The 26,255-nt window shown below is 50.4% G+C and overlaps 1 protein-coding gene across 2 annotated transcripts in view; it reads right to left on the bottom strand.

Moving 5' to 3' along the window:
• Nucleotides 1-460: 460 nt before the first annotated feature.
• PTPN14 (protein tyrosine phosphatase non-receptor type 14) overlaps nucleotides 461-26,255 on the bottom strand; it is a 159,671-nt gene continuing 133,876 nt past the window's right edge. For both annotated transcript variants that reach the window (XM_037034869.1, XM_037034870.1), the window contains exons 14-19: nucleotides 22,649-22,792; nucleotides 21,377-21,595; nucleotides 18,299-18,427; nucleotides 15,716-15,950; nucleotides 11,778-11,941; nucleotides 461-8,120 (exon numbers count right to left, since the gene is read on the bottom strand). In XM_037034869.1, coding sequence (XP_036890764.1) covers nucleotides 7,992-8,120; nucleotides 11,778-11,941; nucleotides 15,716-15,950; nucleotides 18,299-18,427; nucleotides 21,377-21,595; nucleotides 22,649-22,792 — 1,020 coding nt within the window. In that variant the 3' untranslated portion in view covers nucleotides 461-7,991. The remainder of the gene's footprint in view (nucleotides 8,121-11,777; nucleotides 11,942-15,715; nucleotides 15,951-18,298; nucleotides 18,428-21,376; nucleotides 21,596-22,648; nucleotides 22,793-26,255) is intronic.

The following is a 26,255-nucleotide window of genomic DNA, read 5'->3' as shown; positions in this document are numbered from 1 at the left end:
GGGCAGCCACGTCTAGCGCTACAGATGAGTTGGGCTGTGGATGAACGTTGAAAGGCAAAAACTAAAATCTGGGGCTTCTCTAGTAGCCTGGTGCCTGGCTTTTTCCAGGTCCACAGTGTGGCATCTGAGTGAATGACAGTTGGGGGAAGGGACCTGGTGCTTCTTGAGGGTCTTCACCGTGACCGTGAGAAGTGCCCATTTCTGGGGCATCTTCCCTCCATCTGCCTGGCATGCACCCCATTGAGATACAGTTCGAACAATGGCAACTTTGCAAAGTCCAACTAAGTATTTAGTATGATCAAGTTAGAATAAAAAGTGGGTAGAGATAAATGGGCTTTAAAAAACCAAAACGCAGATGTTCCCAGGCACTTGTGCCTAGGAAAATAATCCTAAAAGTGATTCATTGCAATACTTTCAACCAATAACAAACATACATAGTACAGAAGACAGAACATTCAACTTTTTTTTTTTCTGGGAAAAAAAAAGGTTTATTGCATATGTTAAATCAATAGACATCTTTTATAAAAAAAGGTTAGATTAGAGATCTCACCTTTGTAAAGGCACATATGAAACATTTCACAGCCGTATCATGGCAGTGAGAACAGATACGCAACTTCGTAACAGTATCTAAATAAGACGTTATAAAAACAGAAAGGAAACAGTGCAAAAAATACTGTCAAAAGTCAGCTTTACACACCTCGTAACTGTGTACAAAACTGCCAAGCACAAGCTTATTAACTGATATAAAAAAAAGCATATAGAATAGCATGCATAGTTTTATTTAAGGCTTTTAATATTATTAAATTTAGAGGGAGCCTATAACAAAGTCGAGTTGGCATGAATATCGGTAAACACTTCCCAACTTAGGGAATGTCTTACAAACTCCTCGCTCCCTCTCTCCCCTTACAAGTTGGTAGTAAAGAGAGGAGACCTCCATCTGCAAGGTAGCAACTCAGGAGCCCAAGCCCCAACCTGGAATGCATTTCTCACCGCAACAGCCTGGCAGGTGGTTCGACTTCCAGGTCAGCCCACAGCAATAGCCAGCAGGCTCTGGCTGACACAGCCCGAAATCTCAGCTCTGCTGGGAGTCAGGAGGTTCCTGTGGGCCAATCCGAGAACATCACGAACAAACTGGTTTCTAAACTGGGAGCTTGTCTCTGTATCGTTTAGAAATGAAAGCTGATAATGTCAATTGTATTTGAATGATGATGCCGCAATTTGCAACGTCTTATAAAACACAGAGAAGGAAAGCATCAAGATACTGAATTAAGTAGCATAGTAGTCGTCCAGTGAAATAAACTAGTTATTTGATGTAGCACAGATTATACGTAAGGTTACATATTTAATAGTCATCTGCATATGTAAAACTTTCTTTTCCCATTTCTGACTCCTCAAGCAAGTTAGTGGACCGTTAAAGGGACAAAGGACACACCCAGGGAGTCATCTCTGATGAAGAGGAACCTTAGTTCAGAAAGGGTAAGGTTACTAGATATTTAAGGTCCCGAAGACCAGCAAGAAAGCTCCGTGGAAGGCAACTGTGGTAACATTTTACAGTGTTCAAGTTGAACACAAAAGGCCTCTGAATTACAGCTTTCAGTCCCAGGGTGAAGGTGATTTATCAGGTGACACTGCAGTGGAGGGGGTCGGAGGCCCCTGGGAAACACCTAGGACTCCGGGCACCCCCGCTGACCCCCCACTGATGCTAAACGGGAAGCAGGATTCCTGAGATTTTTAGCAAGACAGTTCCACCGCAGGGCACACCAAGCCCAGACCCAATCCTTTGAGCTCTCTCCCTGAAACTTTCTGTGAGAAGGTATTTATTTGCCTTTCCCGGGAGCGGGAGATGGGGAAGGAGGGACGGGCAAGCTACAAACAGAGTGGATCGACAACTCACCCTGCCCCCGCCTCGCCAGATGACAGAATTGACCATAACACAAATTGTCAAAGGTCTGGGGAGCCCAGGAACAAATTAACCAGATTACAGACGCCACTCTGCCCAGTGCGGCCGCTGGGAATCCATGCATGTTCACCTTGGGATAAACAGCAGGTGCTGCCATCCTCAGTCATCGTTGGAAGAAGGGCGGTCCATCAAAGCCACCCTTGCTTCCCTCTCCACTGGTACTGAGCAAGGGGCTGTCACCGAGGGAACGCGTGGGTGGGTCGGGGCAGTGTCCAGGCTCTTTCTATTCTGCTTAGTCCCATTTGCCAGATCTTATCTTACTCCTCAAAACTAAACAGCTTTTAGAAATTAAAACCGTATTTCCTGATTACGCAGTTTGGAGAGGTTCAAGAGTTTAATACAGATTCCTAATCTGGTCACAGATTAAACTGTTGTGTAGGGACTGCCCTCACAAGATAGGGAGGGAGAAGAAAGTGGGCTGATGAGAGCCGGTCGTTGTGCAAGTGGAGAACAATCAGAGGTCGGTGGGTGGGCACAGCCCCTGGCGAATGAGGTGTCTCGGGATGAAGAGGGGGACCGCACAGCACAGTCCCGCCGCGCCCCCTAGCGAGACAGGCAACAACTGCAACTGCTGTCCTGACGCGCTCCCCGAGCTGGGACCCTGATTTCAAACATGACTTGCCATAAGGGAAAATGCTCTGCAGGCCTCTGGGACAGCAGGAAAGAAGAACCAAGGCACAGGGGGGCCGTGATTCCGACCGGGAGTCACGGAGGTCGATGCGCAGAACCCGCCGCTGAAACCGCTGCAGAGAAAGGAAGGGCCACCAGCAAACCCAGGCGGCCACCAGACGCCACGGCATCATCGCGCTCTGCACCACAGTGAGAACATGGGTTAAAGTGCGAGCGAGGGTGAAACAGCCCCCCACACGGCAGTGCGGTCTCTCGAGAGGTCCATTGCCCAGCCTCTGGCCTCACAGCAAGGGGGGTAGGAGCGTGAGTGACATTCTAGGGTCCAGGAACTTGTTTGTGAATCCATGAATGTTTTCATAGCAACCTCAGGGTTGATCTAAAACCCTCCCTCCTCCTCTCCCCAGTCATAAGTCCTCCCTGGACAAGCTTATGGAACTTTCTGGAAAGAAGGGTCCGGACGGCCCAAGTGTGGCGGAAGAAACAGAGACTTTCCATGTGGACACTTGTCATGTTCAGGGTGTACATCAACTCCGGCCCTCCTGTCTTACAATGACATGGCCTTGGATTTCCTGTTAAGATCGGAGGGCCGGTCAAAGCTCTGAACAGCAGGAACGGATGCTATTCCTCCCCTTGACGGCCCCAAACCACAGAAAACCATCGGTCCTACAAAATCAACTGACACCAGACACTCAATGCCAAGTTCACGGACACCTGAGCAGAGAACCTTTTAGTCTGGCCTTGAGGAACAGATGCAGATGCATTAAGCTAGAAAAGATAAGCAAAGTAATCTTATCTGGATAAGGACGCTCACCCGCCCAAGTGCATGGGCTGAATTTCCCTGGATAAACCTCAGTTTCTCCCAGGCGTGTTGCTGCGACTGGCAACAGATGCACCACTAAGGTCTTTTGCCCCCGAAAGTCTTAGAAACTGAGGCAACGACCAGAACCATCCTGCTTTATCGCTCAGAGTTCAAGGGAAGTGTCAAACACAACTCAGCATCTTAGAGACGTCCACCCTACAGGGCCAACTGGTTTGTCACCTACGAAGGAAGCTGTGGGCCGCTGGGCAGTGTGTGCAGTGTCCGCGGAAAACCCACATTTCTGCCTTTGGAAGTTGTGCTAGATGGGCTGTTATTTGGCGCACCAAAAGAAATCACTGCGTAAGAGCACAAGCGGCGTCTGCTGAAAACCAGAGGCAACAACCGAACACAGCAGCAGAAGACTCTGTGGTGAGACAAGAAAGAGAAAGCTGAATTCCCACAAAGGGCCATGGAAGAGCCCACCAGGGGTTCCTTACTGGGGTTTCTGGGAATTTCTGACACCAGGAGCCCAACTATCCCTGACACGGAGGCGGAATGGAGGGCAGAGGACCACTGACATGGGTCTGGCCCAGTCCCCCCTTGCATCTAAGCTCCCTGGCACATGCCCGAGAAGGCCCCTGCCCCTGCCCCCCACCCCGAGTGACTGACATATCTCCCACAAAAACAAAAAACAGTAAGTATGCCCGCTTTCCCCATGAAACATGCACGAGGAGTTGGAGAGAGATTGGAAAGCACCTTCTTCTCTCTTATAGGACACCCTCGGGGTCCACACATCACGTCCCCTAAACACCGGGCTGAGGTCAGCTAACACAGACGGCACAACCAGAAGGGACGGCAGCTGGACACCCCACAGTACTGTGCCTGGTGGCCAGCCCCACCTGGCAGACTGAACAGGGTGCTAACGCCTCTGCAGAGTGACCTCCAGGCCCACCAACGGCCTGCGCCCGATGAGGCAGGCCTCACTGCAGCCAGGCAGCCCGCACACAGAGCGCCACGCGGGCTTCCGTGTCCCTGAGCTCTCGTCTGAAGAAATGACATGCCACGGCGTGCTGGGATCTGCGCTACCTCGGGGGAAGAAACACGCTCTATGTATGAGGTCGCTCCATGTGGGTTTTCTGTTATTGTAAGTAAAATAGGGTCCAACTCCTGCAAATTTCATGTGGGTCAGCTCTAGGAAGCCGGAAAAGATAAGAAAAGCAGGCAGCGGGATGAAGGTGCTGCCCAACTGCACCCACTGGACTTGATGACCGAACTGCAGAAGCTGAGAGCAGACAGGATAAAGGTGCAGGGGCGCTGGGCGGGCCAGTAGTTGAGGCCCACGGCACAGCCCACAGAGCTGCTCCGTCCAGGCTGCCCGAGGCAGGGGCCGAGATGGCCAAGGACAGGCACCCAGGCAAACAGCAGCATTGATTACAGTTAAAACACTCGTTTCTCTTCTCAATCTAGGACCACGAAGCTTCTAGAAGTGAAATCCTCTGTATTCAGGCTTTCCCCAAAAGCCTATCACCCCGTCTTCCATGCGGAGAAGCGTCCACTGTCCCTGATCTTCCCGTTCCCCTCCAACCAAGGACAGGAGTTCAATCCTCTTTGCCCTCCTGTGACAAATCCGTGTTTGATGTCCCTCTCTATTGCAGACAGATCGCCCTCTACGCCCGTGTGGGCAGAGAGGCAGTGCCCACGGAAACGCTGCCAGACATTCTTACCGAGAGGTGGTACCTCCTTAGAGCCCAGGAAACCACCAAGCTCCAGGCTCGGCTTGGCTCGGCTCTGGGATAAAGACGTCGTCACACCTCGTCCCGCGATCCAGTGACCATATTCAACAAGGCCAAACACGGGGTCGATGCACCCCAATGACAGCGGATGAAAGAAAGATGTCTCAACCAGACAGCTTCCACACCAAAAGCCTGAAAATGTTTGAAGTCTTTGTGGTGGGGTATTTCCCCTCCGCCTCCATTTTTAATTCTCTCCTGTCACACTCAAACTGCAGCGACAGAGTCCAACTTCAGACTTGGTCCATCATCAGGAACTCACTCCAAACGCGCTAACTAGATAACTGATTTAATACACTGTGCTTCAAGGTTTATTCCTTGGCTGGCTTCCCAGATATAAAGCATCTCTGGGCAATGATTATGCAGATGCCACTGAACGAAGTTTAAATGGCACTGCTCGGGGAACAGGAGAGAGGCTGGCACGCGCTGGAGATGGGAAACGGAGGCAAAATGTGCTGAAGGAACCAAGGCCTTTGTTTTTCAAAGCGAAAGATGCGGAATAACTTCCCAGTGGTTTTTTTTTTTCCCCTTTTGGGTTTCCATATAAACTTTGGCTGGGAGGTTGGACATTAAACCTGGTTCTTTCCTGCATACCGTGCATTCAGGAACACTCCTGCAGCACCAGGTGGTAACACTGGGTGGGATGAGGGGGGGCCCACGAGCGATGAGCTCAGAGACAGCAGATCATCAACACGTCGTCCTGGGGAGACGCATCCACGGTGCCCACGGTGGGGCCCACGAGAGGAAGGCGGAAGGCTGGTGCCGTTCATCAGACACTAAAGCGGTGATCTGTGGACCGCCCGTTCGGCCACCCCTCGCCGCCGACTACCCCGAGGACCGAAGTCTCTGAGGAGGGGAAACAAACACCTCTTTGCTCATCGACCCAAGTTCTGAGCGTCTCAGAGGGCGGGCTGTTAGCTCTATTCCACTGAAAGTACACGTCTCGCTAAAGGTTTTCTTTTTCAGAATATGCACCAAAATGCCAGAATCTACAGAGCTCGGCTGGAGTTATTACACTCCTTGACTGATTCTTTAGGCCTTGGAGTATAAGAGAGATACTTACACTCTGCCCTCTGACACCAGATCCTCTGAGTCTAAACAAGAGAAAGATCATCAGACCATCCGGCGAGATGGGACCCTGAGTTGATTCACAGGCCAAAGCCGTTCACGGGGAACTGAGTCTACACCCATCTGTCGGTCTCTGGTGACCGGAAGCCACAAAGGCACACTCTTCTCTTCTTTCTGGTTGATTTGATGCCATTCTTTCTTTGTATGTTTGCCTTTTCAGCTCAGAAGACGACAAAAAGGAAAAGGAAAGCAGGCAACAGTGGAATGAATAAGGCATGGCGCAACACCACGGAGATGAATTGTGACAACAACACCACAATTTAAAAGTTGTGTTCAAGGAAAACTAGAGAAGAGGGGACAATCCCCCCAAATTCAGCAAGACGGAAAATGCCAGGAACACCTGTGTCCTAACCTAAGACATTCTGAAGGGCAGTGACCAATGAGGGCCCAGGAAGGGGCAAAGGGAGAACTGAACGTCACAGAAGTTGGCCTTAACAGCACAGATGACCAGAGTGGGCTGTATGGAGAGACGGAGACCCCCACGGGACTTTGTGCGAGATGAACACCACCATGTTTCATCACGTGGGCCAAGGTTTCGACTCCAGGACCAGAGTGGGCTTAGTTCTGCTCCCACAGACCAAGGCCTGGAGATGGTACCAGCACAGTGGGGTCCCCCTCGGGGTGGCTGCTAGCCAGGGCCCCTGCTGAGTGTCAAGCAGCCCCCATAGACCACCTTTCTCAACTGTTTCCTTTATAACCCATCCCCAACTTGGTAACTGATGGACCGACAGAACACCCCCAGCACCTTGACCTTCAGGCCCCTGCCCAAGACAACGCATCATAAACCAATAGAGTATCCAGGGCCTTCCTGTCTCCCCTCTCTTCTCACTCTGGTCCATCATCTTCTTTCAGTCAGGCAAGAGGCCCAGCTGCACAGATGGCCTCACCTGGGGCCTCAAAGGCCACCAGCCTGGCACCCACTGAGCAAATGAGGAGAGGCCGCAAATGCAGAGGGTGCAGCCCCCGGCAAGGAAACACGGGCTCCAGGGCCCCGATTACGGGGTGGTCGTTAGAGACACAAACGGAGCTCTGAGTTCAGCCAGGGCAACAGCACTGCTGCACAGTAGGGCAGGATTGCCTCCAGCTGCTGCACCTTTCGCTTGTGGTTGGAGGTGGGGGCCAGGCAAAGACTCCTGAGGGTGAAGACAGAAAGGAAGAAGGGAGGGATGTGCCCACCAAGGATCATCAGCCCCCAATACCAGGGAATGGTATTGCTTTTCCTTCAGAAAAGGGCCTTGGCCCTGATCTTTATATTTTAGGAAGAAATCGTTTTCTTGCCACCTTCGATTCGGACAGGAGAAGTTAAGCTGAATCACAGGGCTGGTCCCCCGTCTGGCTGCGACTTCACCAGAGATGCGTTCCCCTGGGGCTCCGTCCCCCAAACGGTCCACCAGGCCACCTTCCCTACCAACGTGTTACAATGCAGATCAGTCAAACTGTGGTTCACATGAAAAGTACTGCATTACAATGATTCCAAAAAAGTTATTCCAAAGGGGAAAAATAAATTATCTCATATAACATAATACATGGTGTTTACGAATAATCTCGGCTCCGGTCCTCAGGGAGCCTGTGTCCTGTCCGCCCCAGCCATCCGTGCCCGGCAGGGGATGCAGACACCGTCTGGAGGTGCCTCCCCCGCTGCAAGACGGCTCCGGGTCCCTCTTCCAGGAGCTGGGTCTGGGGCTTAAATGAGTCTGGAGTTTTGGAGGAACTGAATGAGGACTTGGTAGACAAACTTGTACTGAGCGATGGTCTGGATCATGAACATCCTTTGCTCCCTGAGGAGCCTCAGCATCATGGGCACTTCCACCTTCTGCAAAAAAAAGAGAAGAAGCACAAGGTCCTGAGAGCTTCCCACGGGTCGTTCCTCGTTCCTTCATCCGAGAAGCACCCGCTCACTGTCCCCATGCAGGGACAGGAGACAGCCAAGGACTCGGCCCCCTCTGAGTCGCCCCCCGTCGAAGACTTTATACCAGCAGCTGGAGGACCCGGGTGGCATGTACCCTGGATGTTCTATTTGAAATACAGGCCAGTGTGGAAGGGGAATCACAGAGGCTAGAAGTAAACCTGGACTGGTCCTCTCAACTCTCTCACGGCCCAACAACAGGACCTGTGACGTCCCCTGGCCTCAGCTTCTTCCCCTGTGAATAAAGACCATGGTGCTTTCCTCCAACAGCAGTGTGGCCCTGCCCAAGTCAGTGACGTTTCCGGAGCAAGGACGTGGGGTGTAAATAGTACCCGCCTCCCAGGACCCCGTAAAGAAGTCCATGTGCAGCTCTCAGCACCGTGTCTGGCACACAGCGAGTTCTCACCGAAGGGCGCTCCTTACTGTTGTATCCACGTTACTGGAGCAAGAACAAGCACCTGCCACCCCTCGCTCTGCCGCTCCGTGGGTGTGGGGGGTGGACACGTCCCTTCATCTACCTGTGCCTCGGTTTCTCTGTGCTGTGCAAGGCACCGAATAAGACCCTTCTCACAGAGTTAACAGTGAAGGCTTCCTGAGCTATACAGTTCTTATACTAGTCCTGGCACACGGTGAACACTAAATACCGGTTAGCTGTTGTTACTGTAATATTTTCATTTTTGTCATCGTCATCACTACCCCTCCCCCCACTCCTCCCCCCCAACCCCCTCCCCCACCCCCACTCCTGTCTCCATCATCACCACCACCACCACCACCACCATCACAAGCCTGCAAGACTCAGCCCCAAGCACAGATGAGATTTTCTGATGAGGTTTGGAGACAAGACAAAGAAGGTTCTCCTGGTCCTCGAGGGAAGGGTCCCAGCTGCCTTGGAGACTGACGCCCACTGGTGTCCACTGTTCCTAACCCAAGGAATCCTGAGGCAGGGGATGCTTGCCCAGTCTTGCCGAGAGGCCATTTTCTCCTCCCTCCTCCATGAAGGGGGGACAATGATCCGGAAAAGCAGCCAGACCAAGGCATTCTGCTGCCTGGCTAGGGGGAACCTGGTCCCTTGTAAGTAGCTAATCTGGGACACATAGCTAAATCCAGGGAGCCGAGAGAGGATATTGCAAACCATCATATACTGCTGCTTTCTGAAGAAAATGTAGGGGCATTGAAGTGGTACAGATAACATTCAGCGACCAACAGCAACGGGCCACAACATGAAAACTGCGTGGATAACGGAGCAAAACATAAAGTGGGTTAATGCAGAAGCCATGGAACGAAGGCAGGAAAGTTCGATAACTTGTCAAAATCTTTGCTGAAAAAACACACGAACACACTCAACACGTTCTGCTCCTTTCCCAAAATAAGGCTTGAAGCTTACTCGCCAGGCCTGGAGCAGGATGAAGTACAGAACTTTTCTCTCCGTCACCATCTACCCACAGCGGTTATGGGAAATGGGCCGGGCAAGGCCGGCTATATTTGTGCTGGGGAAGGGAAGCGAAACATATGAGTCATCCAGCTATCTTTGAATATCAATGGGAACAGAAGTCCTTTTTGGACTGACCACGTTGCGACAAAGAATGTTCTGGCGTGCAACTGGGCATTGAGGAAGTCTGCTATGTTTGTACACACCAGGGAGATGAGGCCCCCTGAGCCCTGGTCAAGCCTGTGCAAGGCCCCAGGGGCCGGCCCCTCTCTCCGGGCTAGGCTGGCTCTGATGCGGGCTGTTTATGTTCTACTGGGCCAGTGACAACTGGTGATCAGTGAGCCTTCACGTCACTGCATCAGAGACACCCGGCCTTTGTTGGGTCTCCAAAAAGCCCAAGAGAACCATCTTTCAGGTCAGACAAGAGAGAGAAAACAGCTTCTCCAGGTGAAAATGAGGGAGGGAAGAGGAGAGGGGGCATGCACAGGGAATGAAGAAAAAAAGAATTTGAGGAAGAAAGTGAGACGAGAGGGGAGGCAGTGACACGTAAGGGGGGAGGGGACAACAAGGCCCTTCATCCTCCCCTGGAGCCCACGGAACCCCCAGGGGAGCCCACGGTATGCTTGAGTTACGGGTCTCCTGTTCTACCTCATCTCATCCCGACTCCCAGCGCGGCGTGCATCGGGGACTAAGTGACAAGCTATTCACTCTGCTAGAGACTTACGCAGACTTCTAAGGGCCATGGGGAAGCAAACAAGCAAGAACTCCGATGGGAAACAGCAGGGTGAAAACTCGAAGAAGATGATGGAACCTCCCTTACATCGTCTCGACTGTTAGTTTTTGTTTTTGTTTTTTTTTTTCAATGACAGGCCACATCATACCAAACTCCCATCCTATGTTTCGGCCGCACAAACCTTTATCCGTACAGACTAAAAGTTTCCAGAGTTAACTCTTTATAAGCAGGGAGTTTAAAAACCCTTTGAGCACGTCTAAATGTAGCATTTATTGTTTTCCTGGAAACTATAATATAACAGATTTTGAGGAGTCATAATTAATCCAATTTCTGAACTGCTGATGCTATTGAGTAAGTGCGCAGCTTATCACATAAATCCCTTCACAGAATATGCGTTGTAACACTCCCTAAAAACTACCAAACCACTTCAAAAGTTTCCCTGGATTCGCTAAGCTGTGTAATTTAGAAAATGAACAAGAACCAAATGACACTTGGGTTTGGAGGTGAAGTGGAGACTGGCAGGAACCGGGGGCCGGGGTAGAGGGTCTCCTTTCTCACGGAGGCATTGCTGCCTCAGAGCCACGTGGCAATGTGGACGAGTCCCTAGACAGTTTCTGGGCCTCAGTTTCCCCACCTGCAGAGCAGGGTAATAGACATGTGGCCAGTTCCTCCACACAGCTGCTGTGAGGACCCCAACTAAGAAAAACAAGGGCAGATGTTCTCTGGCCTTGACTTCTGAGTGTTTCATCCTGATGAACTCTGAAGCCCCTCAGAGTAACTCCCTGATCTACAGCAATAAGGGGGATCCACGGCCGTGCAGCCAGCCCAGCCATGGCCCCTGCTCCAGGGAGAAGAGCTGGGTGTGACCTTGGCAAAGACACGCAGACGGTGGACCCGCTCAGCGCATCCATACCGCAGCCGGCCTAGACAAGAGCCAACAATAACCCCCTCTCAAGAAACCCCCTCTCAAGAATGAAAGCCAGTTTTACACTCCACACGTTTCACATAGGATCCAGGCCAAAACACATCTCAGACTCGCCAGACGCATCTAAACTACACCTGACCCGCCAGGGAAAATTACCCACAATAAAACCAGACTGTCTACAAAACATGGTCGACTTCCGGAAGGACGTGTTGACTAAGATGGGACTTTCTCAACAGCTCCTATCTCATGCTCCGATCTCCTCTGCTGTGTGCTGTGGGTGTCTGCAGGGCGCAGGGAGAGACAACAGATAAGGAGGCAGGGAGGGTCACCGTCCCGGCAGGGACCACGGGTCTGGACGGCCCTGGTCAGCACAGAGGAAATCAGGCCCTGGACAATAAGGGCACGGGCGAAGGGGTGGCTGTGGGCAGATGTGTCTGTCCCCCAGGTGGCATGTTCAGGAAGCCTCGAGTGACTCACTTCATTATGCTCCAGGCAGTAGATCATCAGCTCGGAGAGGATGACCACGCCGGTCCTTCCCACCCCGGCACTGCAGTGGACGACGATGGGGGGGTGCTGGTTCTTGGTGCCTTCCAGCATGCTGTTGGTGTGACGGCGGACCGACTGGATCTCCTCCAAGTAGGCTGCAAGACGGAATGCAAACCTGGTCACCAAAGTCCTGCGTGGCTTTGCATACAAGTGAAGGGGGTGGGGGGTGCGGAAACTGATGGTGACTCTTTTTTTTTTAAAGTAACAATAATTTACAGTTCTTACAAGACACTAATTATTTGGCTGGTACTCACTGTACAAGCCCCGGAGCCAGAAAGGACCAGCTGGGAGTCAATTAGTCCATGGGAGAATTTGTCCTTTAAATTAAATAGTCCTTTTTTAAAAATTAAATTCTGTTTTCCCCTCTGCAAATCCCAAAATCCCCCAAGCAGATGAGCCTCGACATTACTTACAGCAATTCCTGCTATCAGCAGACTGGGATCAGGGGACCGCTAGGGCCTTTTGCATTGCCCGCCTGTCAGAGCCAATTTCTGGTGGGAAGAGCATCCATCTGCCCCTCTCCCTTCTCCTCCCTGAAGGAGTGAATGTCAACCGAGGCTTGACTTCATTTCCAGATTTTAAAGTAAGACTTGACGGAACCTGCCTCTGGGCCTGGATTCCAAGGGTTCAATGAGTAGCTCACAATAAGCCACCCACAGCCCCATTTCTGGAGGTGACGTGTTGGGACCGGGGGTCTCGCCACCTCCCCTGTCCCATCCGACAGCCGCTGAGCTCAGCAGGGCTGCGCAGGGCTCTGCTCATCACCCCACGGGGGGCACAAGTCAAAAGTCACGGCAACCATGGCCTTCGTGATCATCAAAAATAATAAATAAAGAAGGGGTAGACCAGTAGTTCTCCAACAGGCCGAAAACTGGAAAAAGTCCCTCAGTAACTGAGAGTTTGCAGTAGCTGGCTCGGGGATTTGGAGGTTCTCCGCCCTCAGGAAAATCCCATCCGAACGCAGCAGGGTGCGGGGGACGAGGGGAGACGCCCACGGGGGTGAGAGAAGGAGGGGCCTGCAAACCAGTCTCGTCCCCTGAAAAGCACCTGTTTCCATACGGTGAATAAAAACTGGTGCTTTCCTTTATAAGCTGATCGAATTACAAAGTAATCTGAGGTTCATTTACCAAAATAAGCAACGATCGCTACCAGGGCCACCGGCAAGCACGGAAAATGAGACAGGACAGAACAAGGGGGACAACAGCCTGGGCTGACCAGACGGAGGGGTGGCCGCTGGGTGCTGCCGCGAGCTGCGCACGGAAGGAAGTCTCCAACCCATTTTTCTGCAGCGGGCAAACGGCACTGGGTGCTGCCATCTGACAAAAGGCAACGCTGCCCAAAAGAGACCGGGGTTTTCTTATGCTAAATTTATTGTTTAAGATCTTTATTTATTATTTATTTATCTTTAGAGGGGAAGGGAAGGAGAAAGGGAGAGACACGTCAATGTATGGTTGCCTCTCGTGCGTCCCCTGCTGGGGACTGGCCTGCAAACCCAGGCATGTGCCCTGACTGGGAATGGAACCGGGATCCTTTGGTTTGCAGGCCTGCGCTCAATGCACTGAGCTGCGCCAGCCAGGGCTCTTATGCTAAATTTAAAAAGTCAAAGAAATACTGATCAGTGAGGCAGGTGCCTCATCGAATGCAGTGTCAGAAAGCAGGGAGGAGATGGGATTAAGTGGGCACTTCCTCTAGCCATTGCATTAATAAAGCTGTCACTCAATCAAGACTTCTGGGGGCTGGAAAGAGTTTGGCCTTAGTGCAGACACGCAATCTGAGCTAAAGCCTGGAGGGCCAACGTTTCTAAGACCCCACTCAGCACCCATGTCCTGAGTTTCTCAGGAATGGAAATGAGCAAATTTGTATTATTTAAAAATATTTTCTCAGTAATTCAGATGGGCTTTCCTGCCATTGGTTCGGATTTAAAGGATCTGGCTTTAACTTTAACCACCTTATATATAGGCTTAATCTTTTATCAGCGTTGTTAGTTAATCATCACTCTGATCTACTTTTACTGTTTCCACAGTCTGCATCTAGGAGAAAATCCTAATCAATCAATTAGTAAAAACTCGCCAGAAGGAAATAAAAAGAATGTTATGGTGAGGAAAGAAAGCTCTGCGGAGGTCATTGACCTGCTTCTTAGGATCTGAGCTGCAGGTGACGGTTCGACCTCAGGCAGATCGCTAAACCCTTCTAGTTCACGCTCTAGACCCTGTGGTTCCAATCACCTTTCTCTTCTCTCCTTACAGCCTCCACTTCCTGTGGTACCATCATTACTTGAATGAGAAATGAAAGACCCTTATCAACACAATAAGTCTGCATCCAAGTCTTTCTCGTAGAGTTTATGAAGGGTGCTTAAAAACCTGTCTCCTCTCTGTCTTCCCCACCTCCCTCCCGCCTCCCATTCTGAAGGAATAACAGAGCAAACTCAGGGTGTGGGCCTGATCCAGTGTCCAGAGGACGGTCGCCTTGCACTGGCCACAGGTATCCCACCAGCTGGGGAGGCAACCACACAGCAGGTACGGCATTAAACCGGCAGAGAGCCCTAGGGCCTCCTTCCTGGGGGTCAGGAAGGAGTGAGCTTTCCCCTCAAGGGCAAGACATTTAGGCAAGGAAGAAAGGGGAAACTCTGCAGCCATCATCAAAAAGCAGGTGCCCTGTGAGCGCCAGTCCGAGCTCCAAGAGGTCACCAGTCCGATTGCCGGGAGGGGCACATGCCTGGGTCGGAGGCCAGGTTCCCAGCTGGGGGCGTGTGAGAGGCAATCCCCATTGACGTTTCTCTAGCACATCAATGTTTCTCTCCCTCTTTCTCCCTCCTTTACTCTCTCTCTAAAAAATAAATGAAACCTTAAAAAAAAAGGCAGACGACAGTACTGCTGTCACCCCTGGACGGTAATCGCTGGCCTGCCTGTCTCACAAGACCGCGAGCATCTTTAACACAAAGATGGCTGCATCTCTGCGTCCTGACAGTCCAAGCCGCACTGGCCACGTGGTGGGCACACACCCAGCTGTGGCCTTTCAAATACAGTACTGTGTGTAATCTGGGTGCGAGTGTGCTTCTAAGGTAAAGCGTAGCCTGAAAAGGTATGTAAATGAATGACTCTAAAAATTACAGCTTCAAGCCTGCAAGTGGATTTCAATAATTCCTAGGATCTTAATCACAGGTCCCGATTGAAATTTACTGCTATCGGGAAATACAGGGCTTGTGAGAGCAAAAAAATAAATGTCCTAATTTTATTGTCTTGTGGGGTTTTTTAAAAATTGTGGTAAAATATATACAACATAAAATTTATCATGTAAATCATTTCTATGCATACAATTCAGTGGCATTGAGCATTTTCACAACCTTGTCCAAACATCACCACCATCTGTTCTATAGAGAGCTTTCTTACTGTTCCAAACAAACCGTGGACCAGTCAAATAATAACTCCTGTTCCCTTACTCCCTAACCCCAGGTAACCTCTATTATACCTTCTACTTCTACGAAGCTATGCATTCTGGGTACCTCATATAAATGGCGTCATACAGTATTTGTCGTTTCGAGTCTGGTTTGTTTTGCTTAGCACAATGTTTTCAAGGTTTAGACAGGGAGCAGGCATCAGAAGAATTATTAATGAGAAGCTAAAGTGGCAAATCAAGGAAGAATCATTAGTTTGCCACAATTCTGGCTTATTTGCATCACAAGTAGAGAGAATATGGAAAGTGACATGACTCATCTTCTCTGTTCCGCATATACTAGGTGAAGGGTCACATACATCAATGTGACGGCATTTTCGCCCCTTAAGGAAAAGCATCCTCTTTCCATTTCACCTCCGACAGATACGACCACTTGGTTCAGGCAGTAAAACCATGACTGGGAAGGGAAAACTTACACAAAAATCCTTGGACATCCTCTGGGCAGCCGTGGTCTGGCCAGTCAGTGTATTGCAAATGCCACACGGTCCTTTCCTGCCCAGACAAAAGGTGCTTCACCTTTAAGCCTGTGGTTGCATAGCAACCAGAATCTGTTCGGAACTTTGTGGTGACCTTGAACTTGCCATAGGTGGCTGAGCTGTGCTTGGAACCCAGTTTGGGCCAGTATCGGTGGCTCTTGGTTCGTCCGCCCTCCTGAATCACACACAAAAGCAAAATTGGAAATAAGTCAGGGGAAGAAAGCTCTTCTCCTCTTAATCTTAAAATCTGAGGACAGAGAAAAACGTAAATAGCTTCTAAGTCACTAACTCAGTAGCACCGTGCAGTGTCTATCAGAGAGTAGGTCCTATAAAGCTGAGCTAAGACCCATAAGACGACGTACAATGGCACTTACATCGATGGAGAATGTAAGAGATTCACAACTGAGCTGTGGTTGAATGTTACAGACACGAGCTAATGCAAAGTCTGGAGGCGGAAACCAGCGCGGGGTGTCGAAGAGACAGAGGGGTCTGCTGAGTAGCTGCAGTTTGGCAGGCATGGGGGAGGGTGGTCGAGAGGAGGCCAGACAGGCGTCTTGGTCCAGGGCAGGGGGTTTGTATGTCATGCCCCAGACAGTGGGAAGCCATCCGAAGGTGATGGAGCGACCGTAGGCAGCGGAGTGACGGACTCCAGCAGTCGTTCTAAGTCACGTTCTGCATTTCTGATGTCCAGCCCCGGGCTCTGCTCTCTCTATGAGATGCACTGATGACGGACACAGCCTCTACCCCCTAGTGTGTGCCCCACCTTTTCCCCAGCCTGACCCATTTGTTTCAGTTCAATCGACCCCTGAACGAGAGAACAGTGGGGCATTCCACCTTGCTCTCTCCATTCCCCGGGCAATATTTTCTGAGAATGTGCCTTCTCAACCATTTATTTTTAAACTTTCTGTACAGTTCTGAAATCATTGGAGGGGATGACGGACGAGATGGGGGCTCAGAAGGGGACCTAGGGCAGGGAGTGGGTACAGACAGCGGAGAGACGCTGCGTGGTGGGAGTGAGCAGCCAGCGCGGGGAGACTTGCTCCTTACACACGCCCTGATGCCCCGTCCACCTACAGAACAGCACATCTCTGGGTAACCCAGAGAAGCTCCCCCTCATTTATTTGACTGTAGCGAAGTCTTCTTACGTTCGAAGCCGCCTGCCTCTTTTATTACTCTGAGGCCTTGAATTTATGTTGCTGCTGAGCATCTAAACTCAGTTACAAGTTTTGGACGCTGCCTCACAAGATCCCTGGACGTCGTGTTGGTGAGGCTGGCTTCTTCTGTCACTCAGGCTTCAGCTCAAATTCCATCCCCTCAGCAGGGGCTGCCCGTCTAAAGAAGCCCCCAGTCACTCTCTCCCCCGTTACCTGTTTGCTTTTTCTCCGGGGCACTTGCCACTGTCTGAACTTAGTTGACTTGCTCAGTTCTTACCCTTCCCACCGCTCCCTCTAGGATGTGAGCTCTCTGGGGACAGTGATTGTGCCCCCCTTACTAGGCACCGTGGCCCTCGGGTTAGCACGGATGGTGCACTGCGTTAAGTTGAATGCCATCCTCCCAACTATATCTCATGCAATTCCAAAAGATACAACTGTCCTAGGGATTTTAGGAGAATTAACTCTGTGGGAAGGTCAAATCGAAGGTCAGAGAAGGACAAGTGGCTTTAAAGAGGTGAAGTTCCTTTAACCACCAGCTTGGGGCCATTCTGCAAAGTAACTGCATGGAACAGTCAATGAAGGACGTGCCTGGCCCCCCCCCCCCCCCCCCCGCATTCTCTCTGTTCCTTACCTTTTAAAAATTAGCAAAGGGTGTGTAGCACTATATATGGTAAAAACCACATGAAACCAGTCCCTTAAATGACTTCAAAACATAGGTTAAAATTTAATGAAAAGAAGGAAAGGAAGTGGTCAAGAATTTTCTTTAAGCTTGAAATGTGACAAGAAAAGAAACAAACAAACAAAAAAGTCTCCCTCCACAGACAGCAAGCTCCTGGGGCCCATTTCCATACTGTCATGTAGAGTTCTCTATTTATGACAGTGGAACTGTTTGACTTGGCAAAGGAAGAAGAAAAATCTTTTTCTCTCCCTAGAGAATAAAGACCTCCACAGGAACAACCACTTCTGGTCTCTTTCCCGCCGATAAGCAGGAGGGCAGGCCAGCGGGCCATGCCTGGGCTGGGAATCGGTGCCTACTGACCCGGAGCAGCCCAGGTCCGCGAATTCCAAAAGGAAAGACCATGGCTTTGTTCAGCACACAAGGGTGAGCAGGTTCTTTGTGTGTGCGTTTGACTTTAAGTTCATGGCCAGGCAGGGAAAGGAGTTTAAAAGCTGGTGAAAATGGGATGCAATACATCGTCTTTGGAAAGCAAAACTAATTCCTGTGGACGTCAGAAGAGAAAACACGTGCACGCCAAAGAGAAAAGGATTTGCAGAGCCCCCCGTGCTGCCGGAAGAGGTCTGGAACAGCCCCTCTCTGGCCAGCGCCACCCTCCCCTGCCCCGCCAGGAACAGACAGCTGTCCCCTTACCTCTTCTGCGGTGACCATGGCGATCACGTTGGCTCCCTGCTCCCACACCATCTGCCAGAAGTCATGGCACGTGTGCGGCAGGGGCCCCTGCGTGGCTATGTAGTGCCATTCTGCCCCACCAACCACCACCTGCAAACCAAGGACAGCATTGGTGAAGCGACCCCAAGTCTAGGACCTGCTGACCCAGGGCAGGCCACATGGGTCAGTGCCATTACCAAACACCCTGAGGCCATGCGGGCCGCAGGCAAATGCTGTTAACATCCATTTTTGTCTGCAACCCACAGTAATGTACGAACCAGTGCATTTCAAACACACACACACACACATACACACAAGGAACGTATGTGTGTATAACCCAACAGAATTTGTTTCCGGAACAACAGCTGTGCTTACTATGTGAAATGCACTTTGATAATTTCCATTCTTTCCTCGACTCTAGTCTATTTAAAAACCAAGCTGGTCCTGACTCCTGAATGACTGTATGCCCCATACCACACTGTGACCCACAGTTGGAGACTCAGTGCTCTGTGGCACCCTGTCAAACAACGGAGAAGGCCGCCGTGGACGGAGAGCCTTCGGGAGCGAGGTCCTTCTGCGGCTCACTCGGTGAGCGGCGTGTTGTAAACCTCGGCGGTGCCCGGCCCTCCGCTGTGCCACCCACGGTACAGGCGTCACAGAGGCACTTAAGTCGACAGCACACGCTCTTCCGTCATTAACTCCCCCTTGTGCCGTCGTCCCACAGCGTCCAACCGAACTTTGGAGCCATGAGACGGTTTCGGAAAATAAAATCACTACCCTGTGCGGCTCAGAGTGATCTCGGGAGAAGAATTCTGCATCTACACATTTCAGCAGCAGCAGAAAAGTCATGAATGAGAAGCTGCGTCCAGAGGGGCTGAAGGCCACAGTGTCTGGCTGAACGGGTGGTCCTTTGGCAAGGACTCTTTCTGTGTCCCTTTCCGTGCCTGGGCCTTGGTGTCACAAAGCCAGGCCTCTCACATGCCTGTCACGGCAGATTTCTAGAGAGTTCTAGGAGCAATGAAGGGATCGTTGTTTGAAACTTTTCCCCTCCCTTACTTTATGAAACTCGAGACTAACTCGATTCAAACAACAACAATGTCAGTTACTGTCTGATTACACAAGGCATGTTTAGGTCAAAGCTGGCAAGCGAAATCTGTTTTCCAAGTACTGGTGGGAGGCAACATCCATATAGTTGCTGGCTGGCTAGGAGCTGGGTTATCAGTGGAGCTGGGATTGTCAACATCAGCCTTCCTGGCACCCAACATATAGGAGCCATAAATACTTCCAGAGGATGCTGCTGCCCGGGGCCTTCCAGCAAGTTCCAAGTATTGACAGGAGGGCATTAAAAACGGCATTAAAAAAGCAACAACCCATGCTACTAGGTGGATTTCACAGATGTGATTTCACCTCTGGAGCAGATAAATCTCTGTTCTGTGTTAACGGCCGCTGGGAACCCAGGGAGAAAACACTGGCAAGATAGACGACGCTAGTCCAAAAACATGGACAAGTTCTTGCAGGCTCCATGGGTCTATTAAACGCACCCATGTCTAACCCGGATGCACGGATGAAATGTAGGCCCCGGAGAACACCGGGAAGGGACAGCTCCTGTTAAGGACACCCAGTGGGCCCAGCTGATGCCGACTGACAGCTTTTTCCAGACAGCAGATGGAAAATGGGAGAGGAGACTTGGCCAAAAGAACAACACAGTATAATATCGCCATGCGAGCTTTCCATAGGCATTCTATCAAGAAGCAGCTGTGTGAGTTGCCTCTTTGTTTGGCTGCATTACTCTGGCCATTGTCTCGTGATCGAAACGAAGCCCATGTGTTACGCTGTGGTCAGTCTACTTAAGGGTTTCCTGGGTGCGTTTTGTATTGTTTTTGTTCTCACTCAAAAATAAGAGTGAAATGTGCAATCTGACCCACGATGTTTCTCTTTCATATTTCCTTTGGACAGTACTTCCAGATACTTAAAAAAATATATATATGGTTATCTATGCTCTGTGTGCAAACGCAGTATGCCCCACCTGAGTACGCTCGTCATATTTTGTATCAAAACTTTAATAACGGATCCATGGGCCAGACATCTGGCTGCACGGTGGAGGATTTGGCTACAGTTGCAAAGTCCAATGAAGAAAGGCAGTAACTCCTGGCAAAGCCAGAAACAGGTTTCTGAGGTTATTCACCAGAGCAGACTAATCAGGAGGACCTGACACTGTTTAAAAACATCCTGGAACAACTGCTTTAACATTTGCTCATGAATACATTCGTCTTCTCCAGAGGGCAGAGCAAAGGGTGACGTGCCAAACAAGTGTGTGCTGTCATTAGAGACACCGACGAAGGGGAGCTATTTGGAGGCATTTAACTCTACGGACACAAGTATCCACAACTCTGAATTCTATTGGGGGTCAAACAGAGCTAATTTTAAAAATCTATGAAGTACTGAGATAAAAAGGTCTGAAGTCATTGGAATATGAACAAAAGGGAAAGACACTAACATACTGAATGATGCGGCTAATCTCGCAAGACTCGCTATTGAGCGCACCTTCGGGGTTCATGTTTAAATTAGTCCACTCTTCTAAATACGAGGCGATTTGGGGTCTTCAGGTGTCAAAGGCCTCACCTGTAGCACTACCTGGGGCAATGGGTAAGTTGCGCTGCCCTTGCACAGCCCCAAAACTTCCATGCAGTAAGACAATGCCCGTGACTTCCAAAGTCTCCCCCATCTGCTAATGACAAACTGAAAACTCAAGGTTTTTATATGCTGTGGGGGGAGAGTTATAACCTGAGAGAGAGAAAAATTAAACCCTCTGTACCAAGCAAGCTTCGGAAGGAGCTGACCTGAAGTTTTCCCCGTGGCCTCTAGGCTTCCTTCCTTCTGCAAACACAGGCATGCCCTTTCAGTTGACTAAGAAAAGCCCAGACGTCCAAAAACATTCCCTCGGGGTCTGGGGACAAGCCAAGGTGCACAGGGCAGCCAGTCGGACATTTTCTCCCCCTGCATTTTTACCTCTAACCCAGCCATCTTTTTTAAACCTTCCCAGCAGGCTCCCTGCCTCACCTTGATGTGGGAGGCATTAATGTAGCCCGTGTTATTTTCTTTGGTCGGTATCAGCTCTACTCGATTCTCCTCATAGGGGACGACTTCGCGGATCCGGCTGCGCTCCGCATTTTCGGGCAGAGCCGCTGTGCTGAAAACGCCGTTCGCCTTTTTCTTTGGGATTTGCTCATATTCCGTGAACACCATGCCCTCTTCGAGCTTCTTCTTCAGGGTTCTGAACTGCAACAGAAAGGAATCTTCAGCTCACTGAACTATTTTAACCAAACCCCCCAACAAAACAACCAGATTTCTTTAAACATTGATAGTGATGGCGTTAATAAGTAGTTTCAAGATGGCCAACGGAAGCTGAATGATTTGGTCTCATCATTAACCACGTTGCTAGTTCCCATAACCAATCTCCTTTGCACTTATACCTCCAAGAGGACAAATCTTGGCAAGACCAGGCAAGAGCTGAGATTCACAACGGCTATTTTTGTTATTAACACCTCTGTTTAAAGTCTTAATGTAAGGACATTTTTTTGGTCTTAATTATCCAAACATCCTTTTCTTCACATACACAGCTCCTTTTACTGGGCTGAATTTTAACATGTTACTGGTGCACAGTCCTGCCGTTCTGAGGACTAAAATAAAAGGACCTCTCTTTTTTTCTTTTGGCCAAACTACTACTTATAATAATAGGTATTCATTGGATTAAATAATTCTCCTGAAGTCCCTTCTGCTTTAAAAACATCCTAATACTTCACATATACTGACAGGAATCTAAAACCCTCACGGTATTAGCACCCTACACCTGTTTTTTAACAGCAATTTCAGGAACCAAAGGAACCCTTTTCTCTACTCTAAAATACTAGCATGCAATTTAAGCAGCATATTAAGAGAATTCTATAAATGCTTGGGTAAAACACTCACTTTCTAAATAATAGTGATCTTTCATAAAAATCATCGACATGGAGAGTCACGGCAATTGTTTAACTTTCTCCCTTCGCAAAAAGGGGAAGAGGCCGGAAGACGCTGAGTGACTTGACCTAGGCCCCATGGTCAAGGGGCTGGTCTCTCCAGGCAGCCATCACTGTGCCAACTTCACAAAGAAACGTGAGATGCTCGGAACAGACCCACTTATTACAACACAGCTAGACTACGTCTCGCTAACCTCAAATAGAAGAATTAATTCATCAAATAAACCCTCGTGCTGGCATGTTTGGGCAAGGAGAGGGCTTTGGAATCCTCAGAGCACAGGGAGTGGGTCACATGCCTGACAAGCCCGGTGCTTACCCTCTCGTCCATGGGAATCCGGGTACTGTCAGCTCGACTGTCTTCCCGCCCCGAGACCCGGGCAACGGAGAGCCCGTTCAACGCTGCCAACATCAGCGGCCTCTTCTGCGCCTCCAGGCCTGCCATCTTCTGCTTCTCTAGATTCTTGTGGCAAGAAAAGGCATGTTCTCATTGTTTATAATACCAGTCCAGTTCTGGAATGCGTTTTAATCTCCCCAAATCTGTGACTCCCCAGCCAAGGAATGCAGACAACTCACCATTAGCAGGGCAAATCCGAACGCAGCCTACCCATCCATTCCCACTGTGCCGAGAAAGCCCGTTCCTACAGAGCTCTCGTTTTAAAATAGATGAATCCGTGAACAAACAATGAGCAAACAGGAGCAAGGACTCCATACAAATGCATCCTGCAACGGGGCTCACCCACAGCAATGAAAAAAACAAACAAACAAAAAAAACCCTAGTGTATAAGCAAGGTACTAAATACACCCTGCGACAGAGGCTCACAAAAAAATAATAAATCAAAAAAATAAATAAATAACAAACCCACAAAAAACACACACTGTGTGATGCATTGTTTAGAGATCTGAATACACAAATTGTAAAAAAAACAAAACACCCACACACAAAACACCAAAACCTGCTCAAGTTTCCATTCGGAGGGGCTAACTGGAAGGATGTTAATCCTGTACTGAACCTCCAATCCTTGAAATGTCACCCCCAGGAGGAGAGCTGATGTGACTTAGCTCCCACCAAAGCCTGGGGCCAGCTAGGACAACGCCCCAGGCAGTCCCTTCCTGAAGGACGGAGTGGACGCCCTGGCTCCCGATGACTGTGGTGGGACCCCACTGACGAGACCCAGCTGTGAGAACACGGAGTTGGGGGCTGAGCAGACCACGTAGGGAAAGGTTGGAGGTGGACACCTGGCCCTCGGTGGCTTTCGCATGGCTCTTGGTCCTCACCTGCACTGCGCTCTGAGGCTGGCCCGGTCCGGGCCCTGGTGCCAGGCCCCCTGCTGTGCTGCCTCGTGTCCTCTCAGGTGGGCGAGGCACAAAACACCTCCTTTTACTCACTTCAGGCAACCCACATAGGGCATGTCCCCAAAACCATTTTGTCGTACAATCGGAAGAACGGAGGGACTTCATAAAGCGCGGGGATATTTGGAGCCAGATGGAAGTGAAACCAGTTTGCAGAGCCCCCCTTGGCTGCCGCACATGAAGGGGTCCTCTTATCCCTGGTTTCTTTTCGAGTCTTTTGGTGGATTTGCTTAGTCCATCGTTTGCAAATTTACTCCCCGGAAAGAGGCATCTTGATGGGACCATGATGCTGGCAGATGGCACAGCGTGAGAGGGTTATTCTGACAATGGCGAGGGGATGGCGCCTCACCCATTTCCTGGGTTCTGCCTGCACCCAGAACAGCCCAGCATCGAGAGCGACACAGCCACCCGTACTCGGAATGGGCATTTGTGAGTGGCATTGACCTTGAGATACAGTGCCTCCTCTGGATACAGAAAGCGAGTGATCCATGCTTCCCTTCTCCCACCCCCTCTCTCCTGTCTCTCTAGAATCAATAAACATATCCTCGGGTGAGAATTTTAAAAAAAATTAGTGACCCTACAAAAAAATTGGTTTTTCCAGCCCAGGAAGACTTAGAAAAATCTGAATTTACATGTTTGGGTTTTTTTGTTTGTTTGCTTACATGTTTGTTTTTGTGAGAGAGAATCCCCCCCTCCCCCCACCAATGATCTCTTCAGCCGAGAATCGGTTTCCCAACTCTGCGAAGTTTTGAGAGCAGTAATTTTGGGGAAATGGGCCTCCAATAGTCCCACCTGCAGCGCAGGTGCCTCTCACGGCCCCTAAGGCAACAAGTCAGGAACGCGCCCGGCGGGAAAGGAGAGCCCGGGGATAAACTCTCTCTCTCAGCTCCTTCTCACGTACCCGATCAGCTTGTTACCAGAGATAAAAAAGGAAAAAGAAAATAAAGATCTGATTTGGCCTTTTCTCTCCCTGGCAGCACATTTCAGGCCGGGGGCTAAAGGTGGTCAGGCAGCAGCAGAAGCCAGAAAGAGCCGAGACCCAGATGGCAGGCCCCGGCCATCCGTTCAACAGACGGGCAGCTCCTCCTGAGCTGCGGAGAGCTGGCCGCCAGGCGAGTTCTCACCACCCTGGCCCCTCCAGTTCCCCTCAGGCTGAAGTTTCTCACCGTTCTCCTACCCTGAGAGGCCCAGCCTTCTTTTCTTATCTGTTTCTAACAAGCCAGGCCAAAGCTGCCGGTTGGTGGGGAGGGTGGAGGAGCATCGGGCATGTGGAGAGGAGGCTGGGGTGAGCTTCTTCCTCAAAAACCAGATGGAGAACCACACAGCACTGTGCCCGTCACGCCTGGCACACTGGCTTGCTGAGGAACCTCCCGACCCTGCTCGGAGGTCCAGACACCAGCCCCGGGGGCAGCCCCGGGGCTCCCAAGTGTGTAGGATTTGGGCGAAATTTCGAGGGAGAGAGTGCAGTAGGGATGGGGCAACAACGCTCCTGAACTACAAGTTAAAGGTGAAGTCAGCTATTCACTATCACCCATCTGGACAGGACAGGACAGCACTCGGGACGTGCAGGGGAAGCCCCTTGCTGCCTGGTGATTATGCATGAAGCTCTATGTAGCGAATCCACGCCATGAGACTGGCTAGTCTTCTGTTTAGTATGGGTAGCAAGAGAAGCGGAGGGACCTGATTAAAATGAGCCCATAGAACCATCAATAAACATCGAGCTGGCGAAGTTGCTGAGCTCTGTTAAAGGAGGGCCTCCAGAGCCAGCCAGTGCCGAAAACCCCCTTCTACCATAAATTACACAGCCTCCCGCAAGGCACCCAGCTCAAATTCCAACCTCCAGCCAGGAGGTTGGGTCACCAGAGGCACGAGCGCATCAGTCAAAATGTTCCCTCCAGGTTTGCAAGCAGTGGAAAAAGTTACACCTGCCCCAAATGCTTAGCCCCAGCCCACGGATGGCCAGAACTGTGAGGCCGAGAGTTCTTAAGGTGTGACTAAAATAACAGAGTTGTTCCGAATTAGACCCTGAACCTCAGAACTTGGCTTCCTTAAAACACTGGCCTCTGACTGTTCTTTGCAGGTTGATTCCCACTGGAGACTTGGGGAGACTAATGAAGTCTAAGAAATGGCATTCAGAGCAAATTTTAAGTCACAACAGTTCCGGAGTTCCTAAGCTATGCCAGGGCCCCTGACGGGATGTGTGTGGTGCTTGCACAGGGGAAGTCAATCTGGGTTTGATTCGTTGTCATGAAATGATTTTTTGTTTTTAAAGGAGTGAAAATTTCCAGGACCAGCAGTAATGGCGTTCTGGAGTCTTTTCTAAAGTAGCAGCGACCACGTAGCAATTTTCTCTCCTGTAGGGAGAACCTGCTCTGCCGTTCCACGGGTGCACCTGGCACTGCACACTCGCCCTGTGCTGGCACCACGTGGGCCTGCCGGGTGGTGCGTTTCTGACGAAGGGTTTCTTAGGTCTAACAGTAGGCCTGTTCCAACGTGTGTGCATGGGTGTACATATGTACATATGTGTACATGTGAATCCACATACGTGAATCTGAATTCTTGACAGACTAAGG

The sequence above is a fragment of the Sturnira hondurensis genome, unplaced genomic scaffold (genome assembly GCF_014824575.4).
Source record: "Sturnira hondurensis isolate 20B ecotype Veracruz unplaced genomic scaffold, ASM1482457v3 Scaffold0022215, whole genome shotgun sequence".
Lineage (NCBI taxonomy): Eukaryota > Metazoa > Chordata > Mammalia > Chiroptera > Phyllostomidae > Sturnira > Sturnira hondurensis.
This window is presented reverse-complemented; position numbering and strand designations above follow the sequence as displayed.